The sequence below is a fragment of the Gavia stellata genome, chromosome 10 (genome assembly GCF_030936135.1).
Source record: "Gavia stellata isolate bGavSte3 chromosome 10, bGavSte3.hap2, whole genome shotgun sequence".
Lineage (NCBI taxonomy): Eukaryota > Metazoa > Chordata > Aves > Gaviiformes > Gaviidae > Gavia > Gavia stellata.
Window position 1 is genome coordinate 26,602,300 of NC_082603.1, and position 18,271 is coordinate 26,620,570.

The 18,271-nt window shown below is 50.6% G+C and overlaps 1 protein-coding gene across 1 annotated transcript; it reads left to right on the forward strand.

Moving 5' to 3' along the window:
* The first annotated feature begins 458 nt into the window (after positions 1-458).
* Positions 459-13,947, forward strand: LOC104255699 (cytochrome P450 4B1). Its single transcript, XM_059822337.1, has 12 exons — positions 459-638; positions 4,617-4,761; positions 5,413-5,457; positions 6,000-6,127; positions 8,160-8,284; positions 8,401-8,552; positions 9,132-9,238; positions 9,588-9,778; positions 10,354-10,487; positions 11,124-11,188; positions 11,717-11,799; positions 13,699-13,947. The coding sequence occupies exons 1-12, from the start codon at positions 459-461 to the stop codon at positions 13,865-13,867; spliced, it is 1,524 nt and encodes a 507-aa protein (XP_059678320.1). The 3' UTR covers positions 13,868-13,947.
* The last annotated feature ends 4,324 nt before the right edge of the window (positions 13,948-18,271 follow it).

The window sequence follows — 18,271 nt, forward strand, 5'->3', positions numbered from 1 at the left end:
CAGCCCGCTGGCTGGGTGCGGGCGGGGGAACGCGGGGCAGGCGGCCGGCCGGGGCCCGCTCAGCCGGCGGTGCTCGGCACGCTGCCCTCCCCCCGCAGCTCTGCCGCCGGCTCAGGCTGACAGCTCTTTTCCTCCCTCCTCAGCCCACAGCCCTGCCGGCGCCTGCGGCCCCCGGCGAGGTGCGAGCCGGCGCTTCTCCGGCAGCGGGGACGCGGAGCAGGCGGCGGCTTCCAGCCCATTTTGCGGGCAAGCGGTGCGTTTCCCGAGGCCCCGCGGGGCGCTTTCCCTCCCAACAAGCGCTGTCGTGATTTGGCAGCCGCCGGGACTCTGGACCTGCCTCTCCGCCCTGCATTGGCTGCAGGCGGCCGGTGCCGGCCCGAGCGCCCGGGCGGTGGCACCGGCCCCCGCCTGAGCCAGCGGGCAGCGGCAGGCGGCCGGCGGCTGCCTTCGCCGGGGGGATGAGGCTCTCCTGGCTGGGCGTGGATGTCTCCCGGGTGCTGCACCTGGCCGCCGTCTTCTGCCTGACCTGCGTGCTGCTGAAGGCCATCCAGCTGTACCACCGGCGGCGGGAGCTGCTCAGGGCGCTGGCCGACTTCCCCGGCCACCCGACCCACTGGCTCTTCGGCCACGTCCACGAGGTAGGGCGAGAGCCGGGTCTGCGCTGCCGGGGGGGAAGGAGGGAGTGGGGGGAGCGGTTCCCCCAGGTGGTGGGGAACGGTGCTGGTGGGACTCATACCCCTGCTCCAGGAGAATCGCTTCGCCCAGCCCCGGGGGAAGGGCAAGGTGGGCATCCTTTTTCCCAGCCATACAAGCTGCTTTCTCTGCTTGTGGTGCCGAGAGAACAGCACACACAGGCTGCTGCAAAATGCATGGTGGAAAGAGGTGGTAGCTGGCTCTCAAGTAAAGAAAGCGATAATATAATGTGGCGCGGGCAAGGTCGTACCGGGGTGTAACCTGGCATTGGTGCTGGAGGCAGCAGAGCCGTGCTGCTCCGTCCCGGGGCAGGCTCCGCTGTCACCTCTCTGCTCCTGTGAAAGCCAGGGCACGGCCGCTGCAGCTGCCCCTGCGATGCTGAGCAGATGCACGCTGCTCCCAGCGTCCGGAGGCACCTTCTCTCCCTCGCCAGCTTCCATCGGCCTCACGGCCAGGTGAGCCAGACAGGGCGTTGATCATTTTGAGTCACGTTTAAGCCACAAAACACATCCCAGATATAGCATCTGGCACAGGGGCCGCAGATCTTTTTAAGGTTGCATTAAAGCCATGACTAACTAAACCCGCGTACATAAGCAAGCCTTGTTCTGGGCACTCGTGGCGTGGATGACTATTCCCCGAGGTATGCGCTCGCCTGCACAGATCAGCGTGGCTGCCTTGGCAAACAGATTTGCACCACTCATCTGCAGCTTCGTGAGGAGTAACTGAGCTGCCTGATGTGAAAGGCTTTTCCATACATGCTAAAGGCTGCTTCACATCGCCCTGACCTCTCCTGGGCTCCGCTGATGCCCTGCTCTGGCCAAATCTGTGGCACATTAAATAACCGGCACCCTGAAAAGTAGCTGGGAAATCTGGAGGAGACCTCCTAGGGCTTGTCTCTGTGCCGTGGCAGCCCCAGTTCTGCTGTGCTGGACGGGACAGGCAGTCTTTTGGCAACGTAAGCATGAAGATGGGCCAGTTCAGGGCTTTGTTGTGCTGCCAGTTAGACTTTAAAACTGCAGTTAAAGTATGTTCGCCTGTTTCTCAGTTGTGACTATTTATCCTGGAATGGGATTTAACCATTTGTGCAATCACTCACTCCCATCGTGGCTAGATTGTTCACAGCTTGACTTTTACATCAGACACTATTTTTTGAAGAATGCCTGTTTTGCAAATTTAATCATTTGCTGATTAAATGCTGCTGAATTCCCCAGTGCCCAACAGTTCACTGAGCCGGTGAGGAAACTGGCAACGCTCTGGGCACACGCTGAATACAAAGTTTACACGCACCTTGGAGGACGGCCTGAGAGCTTTATTCAGGGGGAGCACTGACATTTCCTATTCTGTCGATTTAAAGTGATTGCCAGTTTTTATTCAGGTCAGTTTAGTATCTCAAATATGTTTGTCATGCTTTGGGTGGGACTTCTGGGAATACATCACTGTGTTTTAAAGCATTCTTAGATATTAGTCTCTGCTTATCCAAATCACTCAGTAGAAATTACATTAAAATATCAGGAGAGGTTGTGCAGAGCTGTTCAGTCTCACTGCAGCAGCACGACTTAGTTAAATCCCCGAGTGCCAGCCCCGAGCTGGCCAAAGCGACTTCCCAAGGCCACGTTGGTGGGAAGCAGAGGAGAGCAGGGATCTGCCCCGCGGGCGCAGAGGGGCTGTCAGTCCCTGGGCAGCCCTTTGCCTGCATCTGCCCTGTGCGGGCGGCTGGTGGAGGGCAGCCAGCCTGGTTTTGATTGAGCACAGAGCAGCTTCGTGCTCACATTTCAGCTTCTGTGTTTTCTGTTTCATTTGCCGTCAGCGCATAGTCATTAAAAGCACCTTTAAGCGCCTCTTCCCAGATGCTTTTGATGTTGGGTCTGTTTCAAAACTTGCATTTCCGTGTGAGATCAGGCTTTTACCTTTCTTCCTTAGACCGGAGCGGGGGTTATACTTTTCTTTTCAAGCCCCCAAGGCAGGAAGAAGTAGAAATGATGGTCTTTCATCCAGAGCCTGGTAGCTGGAGCCCTGGTTAAGAAGCAGGAGTTTCCCATTCCTGTTCCTCTGCAGCCCACAGTACACCCTCTGCCCCCGGGAGTGCTCGGCACAGCAGGTGGAGGTTACTCACCTTGGGGGTAACCTCTCCTCTCAAATAAACCCATCCCACCCTCTGCCAGCACAGGAATGGTTCTTGATAGCACAGAGGCCAGCGCTCCAAAACCAAGGTTGGATGCAAAGGCTTCTAGCATTAGGACTTCTGCCAGCGAGGCTTGCTCAGCATCTCACAATTACTTCCATTTATGCTTTCCGTGATTTCGTGATGGGAGGAAGCACAAGCAGCTGTATCAAAGGGACCTTCACATGTTCAAGTATCTCTCGGCTAAAGGCACTACACCAAGCCCCGCTTCTGCTGGCATTGCTGAAGGGCTGGGTGCTGGGGAGGGCTGCCTCCTTTTACCCCAAAACTTGATCCCTGCAACCAGAGAAATTGATGGGTCTCTTTAATAAGTCCAAAATCTTGAACTTGAGCAAGAGAAGTTGAACAATAACTTTCTGTCATAAATGATAACTGGATGTATTTCATCATTCTGCCGAATGCGGGAGACACACAGGACATGCTTCAGGGACCCACACGGCTAGCGGGGAAGGGGACTCAGCCTGGGTGCATGGAGCCTGGCCGTGCCCCCACACAGCCTGCGCAGTCCCCTGGCAGATGCCCCGCGGCTCCTGAGCATCTTCTCCGAGACAGGCCTGACGTGGGTGATTATTTGAGTACAAGCCATCTCCCGGGTTGAGAAACACTAGCCGAACTAAAAGCTGCACTGAGATAACTCAGCACCAAAGCGACTGAGCAAATATTCACTTGACTCAGTCAATAGGGTGACTTTGTGGCTGATTTTTACACTGGTATGCAGATGAAATTGAACTTCAAGCTTCAAGTCAAAGCAGCAGCAGCTATGTCAGCCCTAGCTCACCAAAATCCTTCCCCCTGCATATTGTGGCAGAGTAGCTTCTGTTCAAAGAAAAGGGAATTCTTACACGGTTTTGTCTCTGTGATCTTTTTTTCTCTGCCTGTGACTTTGGATCTTTCCACCAAGCTTTCCACTTGTTCTTTGGCTATTGCCTGTTTAATATACAACAACACTGGCTATAAAAGCAATAAAACGGTGATCACTTTTGAAGAGGAACCCTCCAGTGTCACGGATACGAATGCTGGTGCTCACGTTACTCCTCAGCTTGCAGCTTCCGAGCACCAGAGATGAACCTTTCTGACATCACCAGCTCTTCATCACCTGTTAAATTCAATTCCTGGAAATCAATGAAATCTTAATCTGATGTTATTAACCAGCGTCCCCTCCTCTGTACACTCCATTGGTGACTGGACTCATTGTGTTGAATTTTACTTGGATACCAGCCTTCTCCACCTAAATGGCTGGAGGAAGCTGTGGCCCAGGTTTCCTGGTGAGGAGGCTTCATTGCACCGGGGCAGACACAGCAGCGATGCTGCTGGCTGCTGTAAAAGTGCTGCTGTATTTTCTCACGACTGCAGGGTGCTAATTGCTCAGTCATGTACAAGTGAGAACATATTTGCATGCCACAAAATGCAGATGCTGTCTGGGGCAAATCTGAGTCTTCTTTGGGGTGTCCATCGAAAAAGAGCAAATAACGTATGTGCACTGATAGGCACCACCACTGTCCCTAAGGATGTTCTCCATGGTTGGGGTCAATTGATAAGGAAGAACTATTTTATACGAGATTTAAAAGTAACAAGCATCTCTAGTTCTGATGCTTTGCAAACCAAAAGGGACAACACCTTGTTCGCTATTACCTGGTTTTGTGATACAGAAAGACCTTGAGCTTTTTAAGACAGTGGTTTGGGAGATGATTATTTTTTCCTCTGAATCTAAGTATTCTTTCTCTGTTTACTTCCCCTACAGTTTCTCAAGGAGGAAGAGGTGCTGGACAAGGTGGAGATCTGGGCACAGAAGTACCTACACGCTCACCCTCTCTGGTTCGGGAGTTTCTCAGCATTCCTGGTTGTCACTGATCCTGACTATGCCAAGGCTGTGTTGTCCCGAGGAGGTGAGAAGATGATGCCTTCAGCTGTGGAGCAACAACCATAGCCTGCAGATTTCCCGTGCCAGCCTAAAAATTCACAGCAAGGCAGAGTTTCGCAGGGAGGTTGTCTTGCAGAAATCATCTAAAGGCATGGAGAGATACCCCTCCTTCGTGCCATGCCCTCAGTGCTTCAGGCACAGGGCTGTGGGGGTGACGGGGGCCCTCCAAATCTGGCAAATCAAACTTCCTGAAGTGCTCCTTGAAAAGTTATCTTCTCAGTGCCTGACCCCAGCAAGGAGAAGACAGCTGGAAGCTTTTTTCTCAGCTCAGACCCCTGGCTCCTACTGCAGAGCCGTATCTTTAGTGAATTGAGAGAGAAAGGTGCTAAACAGTGCTGTTTGGGGGGTTTAATCATTTATCACACAGCACAGACTTTGGACTACCAACATGCTTGTTTATTCCAGTCTGGGCATCTGCTTTTATACGTGTTTCTCGCAACTGGGCCAAACAGTGCTTTGTTGTGAAATACTGTTGAATTCTGCAGGGATGCCACCAATTCTGCTTCATACCCGACCAAAAGGGAGAGCCCAGAGGGAGCTTTAAGGTGTAAACCCCTAGATTGGTGCTAGTGAAACATTTACCATTTTCTTTTCTCTTTCTTGATTTTTTTTACAGATCCTAAGGATAACATCAGCTATAAACACCTTGTCCCGTGGATTGGTATGTATTCCCAGGGCTCTGCCTACCAGGAATGATTCTGAAGTTAGTCATGAACATGCTATAAATGAACAGCATTGTGCTTGTTCCTCGATGCAGTTATAGCTAAAAGCTTCCTGAAATTACTACTTTTATTGAAAAAGGTACTGAATAATGCTATTTTTTGTGATTCGAGGAAAGAAAGTTCAGACATAGTCATACATACAAACGAGAATCACTTACACGCCCATAGTTAGCAAAGGCTGGTGATGGGAGAAGCTCAGATTCAGTGAAGGACCGGTGAAAAATGCATCTGCTGATCTGAACTTCTCAGCTCCAGCAGTGCTGGTGTTTCTTTTCAGAGGCAGCACTGTGTGGTTTCATTGAGCAGAGCTCTGCTCAGCCCTGGGAACCCTGGAGCTGACGGCAACATTTGGAAACACTCTCCCATAGCAGCTCAGACAGCACATTTAATCATGCTCCTTGCAGGTGGAGGATATGTCCGCAGGCAGGTGAAAGCAGCCTGCTTGCGCCCAGCAAAACATGCCTTGCCTGTGTTTCCCCAGGGAACGGGTTGCTGATCTTACATGGGCCAAAATGGTACCAACATCGAAAACTCCTGACTCCGGGGTTTCATTACGACGTCTTGAAACCATACGTGGCCCTGATGGCAGAGTCGACTAATGTGATGCTGGTAGGACTGATATCTGATGCTCCTTTCTCTGCCCTGTTTTCTTTTCCCTGATCCTGGCTGGTTAGGAGGTAAATGCTGGAGCAGGGTTTTCTTTAAGTGCTCTTACTCACAGCCTGGTAAGTGTAAGGACAGGCTGTGGCAGTCGAGGTTTCTGAGCCGCCACAAATCCCTGCCCAAGGGTTGGAAGGAACGAGGAGGTTGAGCCTCCCTGCGGGGACTATGTCTGGTACTGCTTTGGGCTCTGTGGCTAAGATTTGAGGATTAATGTTACTTCCATCCCCAAACTGTGCATGATCTCAATCCCAACTGCAACTTCTTATAAGGCGTTTTTCTAAAGGAAAAATTGAAGTAAATAAAGGTTCATAATAAATCCCCAAAATACAAAGGTTAGAGCAAAGCTACACTGTGACCTGCAGACTTGCCTTGCAGACACAGTTAAGGAAGAAATGTAGGGGTCTATTAACGAATCCAAACACCTGTGCACATATGGTAAGCCACACAGTATTCATCCTAAACTAAGGTGAATTTTGCATGTGACATGGAGAGCACTTTCTCCATTACTAGCTCATTCTGGCCAGGTGGGTCAAGTAATTTAAGCCCATTGTTCAAATAAACTGACACAATTTATGAACAATAAATCTGGCACAGGCATGCGAGCGTGTTTTTCTTCTGTAAAGAAGTTTTCTGAAAATTCTATCTGTTATCCTCATTCAGAAAGTTAACAGGAGATAACATGTAAGGACAAAAACTACAATGCAGAGCTGCAACCTGACTTCTGCAGCATGTCTCATAGCAGAAAGAAGGCAGGCTGTTGCAGACAATGAGAGGAGTCCTTATTAGGCTGCCACATGAATGAAACTTTATTTCCCCTAGTCTGCAGATCCCACAGTAAGTTAAAGGGTATCATTTGCTGTCAACATACCCATGACTGGATTGCAATCCCTGCCTTGCCTAATACACAGCGAAACTCCACTGTTCTTCCATCCATCGGTGCTGGGCACGATGGAAACCAGTGTGAATTACAGGTGAGGGGCACCAGGCTTTGTGCACGTGGACCGGCAGGAGTCTGGGTGCCAGATCTATTCCTTCTCCTTTGCCTCCCTACATCCAACCTCCCCAGCAGCTCCCCATGGATCCTGGCTGTCCTCCCTCCCACCAGCCCAGGGAGCAGCCAGGAGCCGGGGACTGGAGAGCCAGGAGAGCTTTTGCAATGCACACAAGTGCCTGGCAGTTTATAAATCCTTGCAGACAATGCAAAATGCCTATTGTGGGAGCCCATGCCACCAGGTGGCAATCTTTGTATGTGCTAAGGACATAAATCTGTCCATATAAGCCCTGTTCTCCAGCCTGGTTTCATGCTGTGGGAGTTCAGATGTGACTGTGCTCCTCCATCTCCTCCCTTTCTCAGCTTTTGAGTCCACTGGTTCCTTACAGCCACGAAGGGACAGAGGATTCGACATCATTCCATGTCTCCCAGGCAAGAGAGACACTATTTATAGTTTCTCTAGGGATCCCCTATGGGAAGAGTTGAGCAAGAGCTCCTATATTATATGCCTGAAAAAAACAGTGGGATAGAGATCGTGAGATGGCAGCTTGCATCTTAGACACCAAAGGCACCAAAGTCACATGTGTTTGTAAGAGAGAGCCAGAAAACACAGACTTGGTGAAGCCCAATGCCGACACATGCTGCTCTTGTGTGGGACACACTGAACCCTAAGAAAGAATTCGGTAACATGCCCCCTCACCCAGCAATGCACCCATCCTGGGCTTCTCCGGGGTGCTTTTGCCCCAGGGTAGGGTGTACCAGGGCTCACTGCTGCCAGGATCTGAGAGTAGCAGCTGCCTGAGGCAAATCTTGTATGAATCATCCCACTCCTGGCTTCCACGATTTTGATGGCAACTAAGAGATCCTTTTCTTTTTTCCATTTCTCTGGGATGTATCCCTAGCTGAGCACTCATTTAAACAGAGGGTGACTGCAGATCATGCAGAACCGTCCCTTGCCTTCTCATTTCTGTCTCCTTTGCACCCTAGGATAAATGGGAACAGCTGATCACAGACAGGAAACCGGTAGAGCTCTTTGAGCACGTCAGCTTGATGACTCTCGATAGCATCATGAAATGTGCCTTCAGTTGTCACAGCAACTGCCAGACCAACAGGTCAGTGCTGGCTGCCCCAAACCCTGGCAGAAAGTTTGCAGCTCTGAAGGGAAGAGGGCAAATTGCTTGTCGTGATGGTCCCAAATTTACAAACTTGACCGTTCCCCCCTCCCCAGGAAAAACACCTACATCCAGGCTGTCTATGACCTATGCCATATGGTGCACCAGCGCCTCCGCATCTTCCCCTACCACAACGACATCATCTACTGGCTCAGCCCCCACGGATATCGGTTCAGGAAGGTCTGCCAGCTTGCTCATGACCACACAGGTATTCCCTGCCTTCATCCTCTCCCAAACCTTTTGAGCAGGGTGGGTGATGGCTGACCAGAGGCAGCTGAGTTACCTCCTTGCCCATGCACTGATCCTGCCTTGAGGCTTGGAGCTAGGATCCAAGCAGAGCATCAGCTTGCAGCAGTGGTCTGATTTCAGCATGAAGCAAGGGAGTCTCACAGCTCCTGTATTATTAAACTGGACTAACAGAGGAATTCCCTTCTGGGAACACTGCTGTTAAATGACCAGAGACTGGTAAGGCAAGGGATGGGCGCTGCAGGCAACACTGATGCAAGGAATGATTTTCCTTTCCAGGCCAGGTGTGATTTTAATGCTGGAGGGGTGGGTAAATTAGGCTGAGGAATCTGTGGTGGACAAAGAATTTTGCAGAAAAGGATGGTAATGTGCATGGCGTTTGCTGCTGAAAAAGCCAAACTGCCTGGGATGCAGAAGCACACCTCAAATGCATCATGAATGGACCGTTGGTCACCCCCTTGGGTGAGCTTTGCATTGGCAGGACAATTTTGCAGCTCAGCATCTCCTGCCCCTGCTGAACCTTTAACTATTTCTTCCCCAGACAAGGTGATCCACGAGCGAAAGGAGTCCCTTAAAGATGAACGGGAATTTGAAAAGATCCAGAAGAAGAGACATTTGGACTTCTTGGACATTCTGCTGTGTGCCAAAGTGAGTGGCAAGGAGTGACGTTGGCAGCCTCTGTTGGGGAATACAATGCGCAGAGGGATTTCACGGTCTTGCTGGTTTAATATGAGGGGGATAAAGGGATTTATAAGCAAAGGAAAAGAGGTCCTGAGTTCTGTCTAAACAGAGACTGAATTTGTTTACACGTCTCCCAGGGGCATCACCACCCCCTTTTGCAATAGCTGAAAGAATATAATGTCCCCTTCTGGGTTATTATATTTTATATATATATGGGCCACTATAATAAATACATTTATACCTATATTTTATATAGATATATATTTTTGTGTATATATATATATATGGGCCACTGAAAGTGTCTTTGGGCTGTTAGGATGAGAATGGAGCTGGACTGTCCGATGAGGACCTGCGTGCCGAGGTGGACACATTCATGTTTGAGGGCCATGATACGACGGCCAGCGGGATCTCCTGGCTCTTATACTGCCTGGCGTCACACCCCGAGCACCAGGCACGGTGCCGGGAGGAGATCCAGGGCATCCTGGGGGACCGGGAGACACTTCAGTGGTAAGGTTGCACATTTCCTCAGCTGGTAACTTTTTTTCTCATCACCCATACTTCTAAGTGAGCAACGTCTTCAAGGCTCGAAAGCTGGGGTGCCAAAGGCCTGATTTGTAAGGTTGCTGCGTGCACAGGGACTTCATAGGATGGAGCAGATACGGCGTCCTTCAGCTAAATCTGCCTCCCTGCCCTTCAGGGCTTCAGGGCTCCTATTGCTGGGGTAGACAGGAGAAAAAAACATCCCAGACCAGGAGGACATGCTGGATGCTGTGCCAAGACCTGGGCCACCAACATTGCCCTTTGCTCTCTCCTGTTTTCTTGCCACGGAACGTTGTAGTTGCGGCTTTTCACCTTTCACTGTCACTTTGCACTTGAGCTTGTTCAGAGGTTGTTAATGTTGTTCAGAGGTGTCTTGGGGTCCCCAGCTTGCAGCAGCCCATGGTTGGACATTGTGGGTCCCTCCGTACACCCCATGTATTGCAAGGGGGTCTGCCCAGGGGGCTGATGGCCATGGGGCAAGGGGCCTCCTGGCACAGGGCAGTGGGGGGAGCGTGCAGCTCAGCCTGCCTCTGTCCCGGCAGGGAGGACCTGGGCAAGATGACTTACAGCACCATGTGCATCAGGGAGAGCCTTCGCCTTTACCCACCAGTGCCCGGCGTGTCCCGGCAGCTCAGCAAACCCATCACCTTCCCCGATGGACGCACCTTGCCAGAAGGTCTGTAAATCCTGTTTCCTTTCACAAAATTGTGCTGTTGGGCATCTCTCTGCCTGCCACAGAGCAAAGGCGACAGCCCTGCCTCTGTGACCTGGTCCTCACCACCACAGACATTCAGATAGGACTGTGCAGATGTTGGCATCCTGTTGGTAGACTGAGGTCTGGGCTGTGCAGGAGCATCCCCGTAACATCCTTCCTGCCACCACCGCTATAGGGCAGCCCTACCTGTGCCCAAAGCCCCTTCTCTTCCTGGCCAAACATGAGCCCGTGGTTCACCCATTTTGGCAAACTGCAGGCGCAGGGGGATGGGGACTGGTCCCATCCTGACTTGCGGTGTGGGAATTGCCCTGTGCTGCTGCTTTCCTTCTCTGATTTAGCACACAAGCGGGCAGTGTCGGTGTGGGGGCCATGTGCCTATGGTGCCGGTGCCTTCCTCATTTCTACTGTTTGGCTGCTTACAACTAAACAAATGGAAAATGTTTAGCTTTCTCTGAAGCCAATGACAAAACTCTCATTGGTTTCCAGTTGACGGAAAAGACCATGATGATTTAGACAAACCTTCATGTGAGTGGGCTGCAATTTCTGCTTTAGTTTCTTTGTCACTGAGCCCTTTTCTCCTCCTCTATTGCTTTACAGGCAGCATCGCTGCGATAAGCATTTATCTCATTCACAGGAACCCCACGGTATGGAAAGACCCTTTGGTAAGTTTTCTTTTGCCCTTCTAATAATTTTTCCCCTTCATGCCGTGCCTCTTTGAATGCCCTCTTCACCTGTTAGCAGGAGAGCAGAGCCTCCCCTTGCTGCTGAGCATCTTTGGCCATGGGAATCACGCTGAGACGTGACCGCCTTGCATTAGTCTCGGCCAGCTGCGGCACAGGGCGGTCAGACAGCAGCGTTAGGGCGGGGTGCTGCCCAAACAGTGAGACAAAGTGCTCCAAAGAGCTTGTGGTATTAACAGGCAAAAAGATTATTTTTTTGCTCAGCCTACAGGTGGAGAATTGAGTCCCAGCTCCCCAGTTTTCATTATATCTATGTCTGGTTTGTCTTGGCAACACCATTGCAAGGCTCAGTGGAAGGCAAGGGAGCCTGGTGTAAAAGTTGCAGTCCATCTCAAAATGAATTCTCTCTCCAGTGGGGTTGTTCAGAAATCACGGGGGATCTGAAGATACCGGTCAGTACTGTGTTCCTTAAATAATCGCTTTTTCTTGCTGTGTATTCTTCACTTCCAGGTGTTTGACCCTTTGCGGTTTTCCCCGGAGAACATCTCTGGCAGACACTCTCACGCCTTTCTGCCTTTTTCTGCTGGAACGAGGTAAAGTGTATTGAATGCTGAAGGAGTAGTGGGGAGAGAAAACATGCATCCCTGGAAACTGCTCAGCCCGAGAAGTGTGTGCTGCTGTTATAATTGCTATTGGGGAAGCACTGGCAGAGTGCTTTCAGAGACCACTGCCTGAAGTCCTGGCCCTGCAGCGTTAAATAGTTCACGAGCACATAACAAGCGTTTGTGCCGCAGAGGGTTTCTGATACCAGCAGGCAAAATGATAAGAAAATATCAACGGGCCCCTCTTGGGAATGGGGAACGGGGTCCCAAAGCTGCTGAGCATGCTGCTGTAATCACACGGGGAGCCTGCAGCATCCTGGGCTCACCCGCTCTCCTCCTCTCCTTGATGCAGAGACTCCATCCCACCCCCTCACCCTTTGATTCCCCCTTGTCTCGTCCTCCCAGTCCTTCCCTTCACCCTGCGCTCACCCCAACAAGGCAAAGATGTTGCAGACCCTCCTGCTTGGATACCCACCACCTCGGCTCTGCTGGCCTCTCCTTTGGTTTCCCCGTCTCCCCTCCCTCTCTGTGCTCATCGAACACACATCCAGGAGCTCCTCTCCCCCGATGCTGCCCTGGATTTCCCCTGCTCAGCCCATGCCCCTGCTATTGCCACCTAAAATGCTGCCTGGGGCCCCCAGAGCTGCAGAGGGGAAGGGTTGTTGTCGTGGTTTAAGCCCAGCTGGACTAATCACCACACAGCCGCTCACTCACTCCCCTTCCTCAGCTGGACAGGAGAGAGAAAACATGAGGAAAAGGCTCGTAGGTCGAGATAAGGACATAGGGAGATCACTCACCAACTACCATCATGGGCAAAATAGACTTGACTTGGGGAAATTAGTTTAATTTATTACCAATCAAAATCAGAGTAGGATAATGAGAAGTAAAACCAAATCTTAAAAAAACAACACCTTCCCCCCACCCCTCCCTTCTTCCCGGGCTCAACTTCACTCCTGATTTTTCCTACTTCCTCCCCCCCGAGCGGCGCAGGGGGACAGGGAATGGGGGTTGCGGTCAGTTCATCACACATTGTTTCTGCCGCTCCTTCCTTCTCACACTCTTCCCCTGCTCCAGCGTGGGGTCCCTCCCACAGGAGACAGTTCTCCACGAACTTCTCCAACGTGGGTTCTTCCCATGGGCTGCAGTTCTTCACGAACTGCTCCAGCATGGTCCGTTCCACGGGGTGCAGTTCTTCAGGAACAGACTGCTCCAGCGTGGGTCCCCCGCGGGATCGCAAGTCCTGCCAGCAAACCTGCTCCAGCGTGGGCTCCTTTCTCCACGGCTCCACAGGTCCTGCCAGGAGCCTGCTCCAGCATGGGCTTCCCACAGGACCACAGCCTCCTTCAGGCATCCACCTGCTCCAGCGTGGGGTCCTCCACGGGCTGCAGGTGGATATCTGCTCCACCGTGGACCTCCATGGGCTGCAGGGGCACAGCCTGCCTCACCATGGTCTTCACCACGGGCTGCAGGGGAATCTCTGCTCCGGCACCTGGAGCCTCTCGTCCCCCTCCTTCTTCACTGACCTGGGTGTCTGCAGAGTTGTTTCTCTCACATATTCTCACTCCTCTCTTCTCTGGCTGCCTCTTCCCAGTTTTTCCCCCCTTCTTAAATATGTTATCACAGAGGCGCTACCACTGTTGCTGATTAGCTCAGCCTTAGCCAGTGGCAGATCCGTCTTGGAGTCGGCTGGCATTGGCTCTATCAGACATAGGAGAAGCTTCTAGCAGCTTCTCACAGAAGCCACCCCTGTAGCCCCCCCTGCTACCAAAGCACTGCCATGCAAACCCAATACAGTTGTGTGCTGGTGTAAGAGGGCTGGGATCTGGCCCTGGGGATTTATCTGTGCCCAGCACTGAGATCAGGTGGCTGAGCTGCTCTGTTTTATCCCAGGAACTGCATTGGGCAGCAGTTTGCCATGAATGAGATGAAGGTGGCGCTGGCCCTGACCCTGCTCCGCTTCGAGCTCTCACCCGATCCCACCAAGCCTCCCTGCAAAATACCTCAGATCATCCTTCGCTCCAAGAATGGGATTCATCTGTATCTAAAGAAAATCCGCTGATGCTGGAAAATGTTCTGCCTTTGATGGAGTGAGGGACCAAGCAGATGACCAGGCAATGTTTCTCTGGGGCAAAAAGTGCAGGGCAGGATTTGGGGATGAGGATTCCTGATTTATGTGCTCCTTCCAGCTGAAAAGCCCTTTTTGCCCTGGGCCCAGGTAGCCTAGGTCTTGGAGCAGCCAGGCATGGCCATGCCTCTTTGCTGGCTTTCTCCTCGCCCCAGCGCGGAGCCCAACCGAAGCTGCTGTGAGGGCTGTCCTCCCACTGCAAGGGCCCTGGGAACTGCAGTGTCCTCCTTACCAAATCCTGCCTTTGCCCTCATGTCCTGGCTGAATCCATGACCATTCCCAGCTCTGCTCCATCGTTAGCACCTTCCTCAGTGCCTAGAGGTCAGCCCTCCTCTCCTGCAGCAGGGACAGCCCGTGGCAGACCTCTGTCTCTCTTCTCACACTCAGTGTGTCTTTGTTTTCTTGAAAGCACTGATTCCAGTTCGGGCTCTGAAATTCTGCCTAAACTGCAAAATATTCTGTAATTTTTGTGTTAATAAACCAATAATTATTCCTGTAACAGCAGCTGCATCGGTTTTTATTGCTGATGCTTGCCCCCTTCGTCACAAATACAGTGTAAAACCCCGTTAGGAATGGGAGATGGAGAGGAAACCCATGAGCAGGAAGAGACAACCCTGTGGGTGTCCGGCCGGGCCCCTTCCCATGGGTCTCCAGCTGCATCCAACGCAGCATCTCCTTCCACGGGCAATACCTTAACAGGGGTCCAATGTGCAATCTTAATTTAAAGCTGCAAGGGAGGAGTTCTAATAGTTAGAAAGGGTTTTTTTCTCCTTTTTTTTTGTTATTTTCCTAAGCTGATAAAGTTATGAGCGTTGTATGCTTGAGGTACACTGGAGGACACTAGCGAGCTGTCCTCTGCCTCTGCAGGAATCATTATTGGGGTAGAAAGTGTAAAACTGGGAAATCCCAAATGCTGCTGTTGCAATTAGTGTTGCGGTGATGTTGATTGTGGTTCCAGCATCATGAGCACGCTGCTGTGCAGTTAAGACAGCGGCTGACTTCATACAGCTCTCATCTGCAGAGATAAGATAAATAGAAAGCAGCAGGGGAAACAGGAGGACCTTTTTGTGGCATACACTGTGCTACGCTATCAACACCGCGAGCCCGATCACTGTTGAGCCCCGTTAACAGAAGGTTATATCAACCATAAGGTTTTGTCCAATTTTAATTTTAAATACACAAAGGGTGTCCATAATAAATAATAGAGATAATACAAATAACTTGTGTCATCTCTCACTCTGAGCATATTACCAACCCACTGCAAATGTCACACCAAAGGTGTCCTCAGAACAGCTGTCATTGAGAAGCTGCAAAAACCAGGACAGTATATTGTGCAAATAGGATTGCCCATGCACTTCCTCTGCCACGTCACCCGTATCTCCTCTAACCACAGCTGTATCCACAGCTACCACCAAGCCTCCCACAAACCCCTCCTGTGTCCTCTCCACTTACCTCTGTGCCAGCACATCCAGCTGCCATGGATAAAACCTGCCTGCCATGGGGTGCTCACCTAGCCAAGCAGCCTCGAGAAGACACATCCATCAGCCAGCTTCGCCTCTGATCTCCATACCTCATGGTGCTCCAGGCATCTAAGCCACAAATTAATCCCTCCTATGAGCAAAACCTCCAGGTTGCCCTGAAGCAACTGCTATGATTCTGTAATATCCCATTTCAGAAGAAATGGAAAAGGAAAGAAATCACCTGCATGCATAGGTGACACGAAGGCCACGGCTGCATCATCCAGCTTCACCCTGACATCAGTTACAACTTTGTTAAGCCTGAGTACGTAAAAAAAAAACCACCAAAAGATTCCCACCCTGCCGTGGATCTGCATCCATAGCTTGCGAGGAGAAAAACTTGGGTCACTTCATATCCTGGAAAGCAACAATTTATCTCCTCCTGATGAGGCTCTGGTGCAGGAGGAAAGCAGTAAATGCACCTGGCTCAAAGCTGCTCACACAGCCTCTAGTGATATGGTAAGTAATAAGCTGATAAAAGTCAGTTTCTTCAGTTATGTTCAATCACCTTTCAAGGTCACTGTGTAAAAGCTCTTTGAGTAAAAGCTGCAAACTCACCTCACCTCGGTTACTAAAGTAGGGCTGTTCCAGCTACAGCAGCTGAGGAGTTACGTATCTGGGGTGATGCCAATATTCCCATGCAAACCCACAGTCGTCCTTGTACGTTGACCAGACCCAGCGTGGTGGAGCTCAGCACAGCAGAGCCACGCAGAGACGCGTCAGAGCCACAGCTCTGCATGAAGCACAAGTGGAAATGGCTGCGTATGAAACCACTAGAACGAATAATATAAAGCAAAGATTGCAAAAATGGCCTGCATCAGTGACCAAGGACAGAAGTGACAGTAGTAAAACCGGTGAACGCTGAGGAAAGCGTTTCCATCAGGGCGGGTGGCCCCGTGCCAAGAGGCGACAGCACAGGTGACTCACCAGCAGAAGACCTGTGCTCTGATGGTAGGAGGATGGAGCAAGGTTGCATCACCTCATACCTGCCATTCCTCTCCTGGCCTTTAAGGGATTGTAACCCCTTAATTTACCTCTTCAAGTGAGACCTGAGCCACAGATTGCCATCTGGTGAGCTGAGACAGTACAGACCCTCCAGGAAAGACGAGGTGCCAATCAAGCCCCTTTCCTCTCTCCTCCTGTGCTGAGACCTGAAGCGGTTTGTGATCAGTCAGAGACTGAACGAACAAAACTGGCTGCAAATGGAGCTGACCCTGGGCTGTGACCCACCAGAAACTCCTTTGCTCCTTATGCCCATGGAAAACATACCCACAGGAACTATTTTGCAGGGCCATGGAAATGCTCAGACATCCCACCAGTGGGAACAGGGGCAAATTACAAGTGCAATTTAAAATTCACAGCTAGAGTTTGCAAAGGACAAAAGATTTAAAGCTGAAGAAAGGCTTAGTGGCACCAGGTATCTGGATTCAGCGCCTAAGTTTGATGTGCGGGACTGTGCAGAAAGCAAGCCAGCTAATGAGAGGACAACCTTTCGCTGTAATCAACACCTTGTGAAAGCAGCCGGGAGAGCATCTGCTGGAGCAGGCAGTCCATGTATCCTCAGCGCCAGGATCCGTCGGCAGTGCTGGAAGCATCCCCCAGCCTCGTCCCTCCTACACACACCTTCACGAGTCCATCCTGCTTACTGAGAGCACTGCCTGTGCCTGGAAAGGGTTTGCAGGAAGACCTACTATTTTTTAGGCAAAAGACTTGAAAATCTGTGATATCAAGTTGATAATTTAAAAAAGAGTAATTCATAAATGAATAATAATAAATAAATAATAATTTAAAAAAAAAAAGTTTACAGCAACTTCTCATGGAAGAGCATGAATGGTGCTTAGGAAAGTGGGGAGCTCAGGGGCCAGCCTGAGTCATCAGGGTTACTCCACTTCCCTTAGCTGGTCTGGGTGGGTTAGCAGGGATTTCAGAATATAGCAGATTATTTTATACGCCATACTTATGCCAAAAAAACACATGAAAAAAACAAGCACCAGGCCAGACTTCAGTCTAACCCGATTATTATTTTCTGGACTCAAAAGCAGAAGAGATTCAAAATGCCATTTCTGTTTTCAAACTTCACATTCCTTTGAAAACCAGGACTTCTCAGAGGTAGTCTCCCAGGAAGAAAAATATTTACTGAAGAAAAAATCAGAAACTTGTTGAACCCCTCATTATAATCTGAATGATGATGCTACTCCCTTCCCTTGTAAAGAATTCCACCAAAAGAACAAATCTGAACTTACAATGAGCAAGATATATTTTGAAAATACGTTTAAGCTTATGCGTAAAGGCAGTCCTTGTCAAATGGCAGCTCCATCAGCACGCAGTCTTGGCGGTTGCTCTCACTTATATACATACGGATCAGGACTCTAGAAAGTAAAATGAAAATAAGATTTCCCAGCAAATGTGCTTTTCCATGTGCTTTTTCATCTCTATTTCCTGCCCTTCAGCAATGTTGGCTTTCCACCTATGCCAGGAAAACTGAATCCTGGTTCAACTTATTTTCGCTTCTGAGTTAATCCAATTTATTTTGGCCTGAGCCAGGTCCTCTCAAAGAAGCGGGAATGTTGGCACGATGGTACGACACCGGCTTTGCAGGGGATGCTGACTGCGGCTGCAGCCGCTGCGCCGGGGCAGCCTGGGCAAATGCCCACCCGCTTCCACTGCCTGTTCCCTCTTCAGACGTGAGGTGCAGCTCTTGAGTTGAAATCAGAGCTATCCCTGCAATGGGGAGATACACAGTATGCTTATTAAAATGTAAAACATCACAGAACTATGAGAAGCTGCATGTGCTTTGGAGAGTGGTATTAGGATTCAAAAT